Here is a 6,361-nt window from a genome sequence, read left to right as displayed (position 1 = left end):
TACAACCACAACCTTTATTAGCAAGACATTACTGTTATAATACATACACACATACACGCATAAGAGGCATACGGTATAATAAGATGCCATTTTACTAAAATACTTACAATACGAAAAAATCTGATGTGGATTAGTAATTTTCATACTATCATAAAAATATACTTTGTTTAAGGAAAGTACTTCCCGGAGGTGAATCATGAGGCAATGTGAGGGCATTGCGCATTGCAATGTCAGTGTGCTGCGGCTGCTGAGAAATGATGCTTCCGTATGACCCATTTTACATGTGCGGCCGACGGACGGAATATGTAACGCATTCATGATGATGAAGATGGAGAGTTAAAATTACGTTCACTGAAATGATTCACATTTCGTATAAAAAAGGAAGATCCACGACACATTGTCAATATTTTAGCCCATCATGAATTTTATTCCTAAGGAAAATCACAGCCACGTTAGTGATGTAAATAACATGAGAACTCGAAATACAGGAAGTACAGTATGCAGAATGATTGTCAAGCATTATAACTTTTTTATTTCAATTAGTGTTAAATATATTTTTTTATTTTGTGTTCTCAGAAAACTCTTAACGTAACCATTTCTCAGCCGCCTACACAAGCCATGACTCCACCTCCGCGACGGACTCACCTTGACTTCCCCGCCTGATCACAGCTGTAGGGTAAGGTGGCCGCACAGCATGCAGGCGGACGTCTTATCTTAGGTGTCAAAACAAAACAACAAAAGATGTTCAAAGACAGAAAAGTTAAGAAAGCTCCCTCTAAAGGCGTCAACACAATACTCTTAAAAGACAGTCAAGTAGAGGAAAAAAAAAAAAAAAACAGATGTACGTGTACGGCAATGTAAATGTGTGTGTTGGTGACTGTGATCATAATAAATAGCGCACGCGGACTACTGTTGTTTGTGTGTGTGTGTGTGTGTGTGTGTGTGTGCGTGTGTGTGTGTGTGTGCGTGCGTGTTTCTGTGGGTTTGTGTGTGTGTGTGTGTGTGGCGGCAGGTGAGTGGCCCGGACGCACCAGCCACCACCTGTGTTCGGCTCCGGTAACAACGTTCATCAAATCAACGCCTTGGCACCACCAGCTCTCAGGGGCATGGCAACTGCGTGGTGACCAAGAGAGGGCACAGCGTAGCGTGGGGCATGGCGGGGGACAGCCGGCGGGGCTCAGTACGGCGTCATTCTAGCGGACCGTCGAAGCCTAATGGGGCTGAACACGTCGTCCTGGGCGCCTGGGCTCAGTGGGTTACGGGTAGGTCCACTGGGCCTGCAGCGCGGCGTCCTGGAGGCGTCGGGTGTCCTGTAGGTGTCCGGGGTCTTGAAGGTGTCTTTGGCCCTGGAGGTGTCAGGGGTCTTGAAGTAGTCATCCGGTGCCTCTCGTCTCGCCGGAGTGGTGGCAGTTTCGACGGCGTTGGGTGGGCTGCGGTACGGGCGGGGGCCTCGGTACTGGCGGGGGGCATTGTTGGGGGCCTGCTGTTGTCTTTGGTAGCGGGGCAGCGGCCGGTGAGGACCCACGCCCGACCCTTGCTCCTGGTAGAAGTGGGGGTCGTACTGAGGCGCCACGCGGCCTTGGTAGGTCTGGTCGTAGTAGCGACGGGCCCCGTACGATGAATAACGTATCTGGTGGCGCGTTGAGGCCGTGGTGGGGCTCTCGCCGTCTGGGTGGTTCCTTGATGAGCGTCGTGTAGACCGCCTGTGTACCCGCTCGTCCTGCCGCGGGGAGTTGCTCCACCGCCGCACCGGTCCCAACGACTCCCTAGCGTCTTCACTGGCGCCGCTGGAGGTGTAAAATTAACTTGACAGAATGACTATCAAACAGTCTACCCGTTTTAATGTGGATGTGATCAGATAAAAAAAAAAAAAGTCATCCAAAATCTTAATGAAGCTACATGACCATCAGCATAAAATTCATGCCTCAGTTTAATTAAGTACATATTTCTCTCGCTACTCTGCGACCTGATCCTAAAGGCATGAGCATTTATGCTTTCAAGATGTGACCACAAACACAGTGACAGGCCCTCGCCTACTACATCGAAGGACAGAAGCTACTGCCACCTCAAAGTTAATACTTATTACTAATGGAAAAACCGTTAACACTAAAACGTAAAATCATCGGCGTTAGATCTTCAAGCATTATTATTATCATGCCGTGACATAAATGGGGATGACATATCAATGAACTTCACAATCCACAAAGTCATTAATATTCAAACATCCCATTAAAATGCCATGTATTGGTAAATTAGAATTAGAATAGCAAACATTACATAAAAAAGGCAATATATAAGAATAGGAACGCCAAGTTCCTTCCCAAAACCAGTATGTATATACATGCTGTTATTTTTTTCTGTTCATGCGATTTATCCAACAGAGGTTTGTATACATACATACACATGCATGTGTGTGTGGGGGGGGGGGGGGGGGTGACTGCGCGCGCGCGCGAACATGTGCTTGGAGATGTATGGGGATCATGGAAAAGGTTAGGGATTGAGGAGGAATTCCTGTACTGTGTGGTGTCTTGCCTAAGAGGGAGGGGCCTTGGCAGGGACATGCCCGCACTGGCACGTCTGCAAACGTCTGCTTAGTTCTTCGATTTGACGTCGTTGCTGCTGCACCACTTCCTCCAGCTCCTTGATCCTTTTCTGATGATCACTCTGCTTCCTGTCACGCTCTAAGTGGGCGTCCGTCCCCCCCTTCCCAGAATGAGGAGAGTGAACGCGAGGGGTCGTCGGTCTCAGGGCAGGAGGCTCTCGAACGACGGGTGGATAGGCGGCAGCACTCTTGGCACCCTCAGGGTTGTCCCTTCTCCCCCAACCTTGTGGAAGATACCCGAAGCGTTGGTGTCCCCCGCTAGAGTTTGTGCCCGGGTTAGGGAGTGACGATCGTGTCTCGTGGGGCGTCGGGGAGGGTTTATTCTTGTCAGGATGGCCGTCACCCCGCCGGTTGGGACAGACCCTCGCAAAGTGACCTGGCTGTTCACACCGGAAGCAGAGCAGCGGCTTCTGGGTGTCGGGTCGGCGACTGGGAGGCGGGTCGAGAGGAGTTTGTTCCTTTCCAGCTGGGCGCCTTCTGTCCACACGAGATTCAAGCGTGCTTGTCCAAATATCGAAGTAAAGTGAATCATGATCTAACTCAGATCCTATTGCTTTGACAAGGTTGAGCCACGTATGATTCGATTTCACTAAATTGCATCACAAATGGAGGTGCGGTGTAGAAAGCAACTATTGCAATATATAAACCATAAACATTTATAACAAAAAAATCTCGCCATAGAAAAATATTACGAAAGTACCCTAAAAATTTTACACACACTCTGTTAGTGACAGGCATATTGCTGGAGAAAAATCTTGGCAAAAATTAATGTATGCAAATCAAAATAACAGCGAAAATGATGTTGCAGCTCAAGCGGCCAAGTGGCAGACTGGTAATGGTTCAGTTTGAGTAACGTGCGCCTGGGAGATTTTCGAGCCTTTAACATTTTTTTTTTTTTACACATTGCCTCTCGTTACTTATCACATATCGGACAAAACTTAGAGCTCGTCAGGAACAAACATTAGCAGACAATGTCCGTCATTACTTTACGCGTTTATTGGCTTCTAGGAAATAGAATCAAGGATAAACAAATAACCAACCAAAATATAGAAAATAACAAATGTGATTTTTCAAATAATAAATTCGCCTCACCGCGCTCCCTTCGTTGCCTTGCTGATTTCCATTAAAAAGTATTTGTCTAGTTTGTTACGCAAGTAGTGGCAAGGATGTGACTTGCGGGCAGAATAATTAGTATATTTATATAACGTAAAAGCAGAATAAAGCTGCGCAATGAGAAGCAAGCGAGCGAGCGAGCGAGAGAGAGAGAGAGAGAGAGAGAGAGAGAGAGAGAGAGAGAGAGCGAGAGAGAATATATATATATATATATATATATATATATATATATATATATATATATATATATATATATATATATATATATGAGAGACATACACAGATGACGAGATGGCGAGAAAAAAGTGACAGTCGATGAGAAGAGATTAAAACCAAACCAAGGAGATACAAAGTGACTTACGGGTACTTGAGGAGAGGGATGTTCCAGGAGAGCCCCGGCCTGAAGGATGGACCGCTGGGGGACTCGACCTCGCTGGACGTGGTGTCAAGAGTGGAGGTGTTGTTGGCAGAAGAGTCAAGAGAGGCAGCGGAGTTATCGAGGTCAGCGTTGCGGCGATAGGATGAGGATGAGGAGCTCTTGGAGTAAGTGGCAATGGGCTGGTTCATCCACGGCGCCTGGCGGAGATCTGTGAGGTAGTTCTCACGCTCAACCTCGTGGCCTCGCGCGCTGTTGAAGTCTGACGGAGGAAAACTGTCATCATCAGGAACGCCATTTGTGCATGATGTGCTGTAACTTTTCTTTTTCCAATTATGTATCTGTTTATACATCTACCAATAAATCTATTTATTGATTTAGCCTATCCAAACGTCATTCAATACTCATCTTTATATTTATTTGTTTATTAATCCACCTAAATCTTTCCACAATCCTAAATCCTTCCAACCTTAATCTTTCGACCTATAACTGTGATTGTATCCTTAAACATGACTCGGAACATTATGCATAGAAAAAGTGTTACCCGACCTTTCCTCACCTAATTTACACGCAACTTGTATCCAGCAATAACAAGTAATAATGAAAGCAACAAGAAAAGAGTGAGCTTACCTGCTATGGCTTGGTCGGGGGCTATGCCCAACACCTGTATCATGTACCTGCAAAACAAACACCGAGATTCTCTTAATTGTGGTTGTTGTTGTTGCTTTGATGGTGGTGGTGGTGGTGACAAGTGACGACAAAGAACACATAGATTCGAAGGGAGCAGGAGGAGGTAGGTAAAGGTAAAGATGGGAGGATACTCTATAGTCGAGCGTGCACACACACACACACACACACACACACATACTGTCCATATACAGGGGCCTTGTCCGTCCTCGTATGGAGTATGCATCTCATGTGTGGGGGGCCTCCAGACACACAGCCTTACTAGACAGAGTGGAGTCAAAGACTAAGCCTTCGTCTCATCAACTCTCCGCCTCTTACTAGCAGTTTTCTACCTCTTAAATTCCGCCGCAATGTTGCATCTCTTTCTGCTCTTCTGAATTTGCTAATTGCATGTTCCCCCCTCCCGCGGCCCCGCTGCACTCGACGTTCTACTCTAGCTCATCCCTATACTGTCCAAACCCCTTATGCAAGAGTTAACCAGCATCTTCATTCTTTCATCCCCTTCACTGGTAAACTCTGGAACAGCCTTCCTTCGTCTGTATTTCCTCCTGCCTATGACTTGACCTCTTTCAAGAGGAGAGTATCAAGACACCTCTTGGTCCTCTCCACCCGATATTGGCCTCTTTTTTGGCCACTCTTTTCTTTTATCTTTCTTAGGAGCAGCGATTAGCAGGCTTTTTTTTCTACATTTTTTTTAGGTGCCCTTGAGCTGTTTCCTTTTCTGTAAAACACACACACACACACACACACACACACACACACACACACACACACACACACACACACACACACACACACACACACACACACCTAATCTACCCTATCTCCACAGATAACACCAAAGAAAACATGATTAAAACAACAATACACAAAATAATAAAGTAAATAGATTGAATTTCCTTACTTCGATTGATTGATTGGCAATTAACCTTAAATTGAAAAGCGGCTCCTCCCCTGGGCACGCAGCGGCCATAAAAGAAAAAAAATGAAGGTATAAATACAGGCTGGCAGGTAAATTTCCTACCCTGTCTTTTACTACCTGTCAGGTTAATTTACAGCGAGTTAATTACGTGGAAAAACAATCCACCGTCTGTTTCTTCTCTTTTTTTTTTTTTTCTTTTAATTCCTGGTGGGATGTTTGCACTTAGAAAGGTCGAGTGATAGATTTTTTTTGTGAGGAGGATGTGTGTTTTGGGGGAGGGATGGGATGCGTGAAGGTTATCTGTTGTTGGACACACACACTCACTCACTCACTCACACTCACTCACTCACTATCCCACTCTCTCTCTCTCTCTCTCTCTCTCTCTCTCTCTCTCTCTCTCTCTCTCTCTCTCTCTCTCTCTCTCTCTCTCTCTCAAATGACAACAGGAACGTAATAAAAACAACACTGCCCAACCATTAAAGAAGTAAGCATCAGGTCAAGGTGTTTTGAGGAATAAACGACACAATGATTCTAAAATATCTCCTGAAAGTCATATGAAAGAGGAAGAAATGAAATGAAGATATAAAATGTTTAGCAAATGGGTTGAAAGTGTTCCCTCCACCACCATGACAAGAGCTGAAGTTAGAAGAAAATTAAAAGG

General features: G+C 45.5%; 1 protein-coding gene across 2 annotated transcripts in view; it reads right to left on the bottom strand.

Annotated features, from left to right (window-relative positions):
- Window positions 1–6,361, bottom strand: part of LOC126987897 (uncharacterized) — a 48,089-nt gene continuing 41,728 nt past the window's right edge. Inside the window, exons 5-7 of one of the 2 annotated variants that reach the window (XM_050845394.1) lie at window positions 4,722–4,768; window positions 4,077–4,353; window positions 1–1,787 (exon numbers count right to left, since the gene is read on the bottom strand). In XM_050845394.1, the coding sequence (XP_050701351.1) occupies window positions 1,178–1,787; window positions 4,077–4,353; window positions 4,722–4,768 (934 nt within the window). In that variant the 3' untranslated portion in view covers window positions 1–1,177. Of the gene's footprint in view, window positions 3,080–4,076; window positions 4,354–4,721; window positions 4,769–6,361 lie in introns of both variants that reach the window. The other variant, XM_050845395.1, reaches the window with a different exon arrangement.

The sequence above is a fragment of the Eriocheir sinensis genome, chromosome 67 (genome assembly GCF_024679095.1).
Source record: "Eriocheir sinensis breed Jianghai 21 chromosome 67, ASM2467909v1, whole genome shotgun sequence".
Classification (NCBI taxonomy): Eukaryota; Metazoa; Arthropoda; class Malacostraca; order Decapoda; family Varunidae; genus Eriocheir; species Eriocheir sinensis.
The sequence above is the reverse complement of the archived record's forward strand: the minus strand, read 5'-3'. Positions and strand labels throughout refer to the sequence as shown.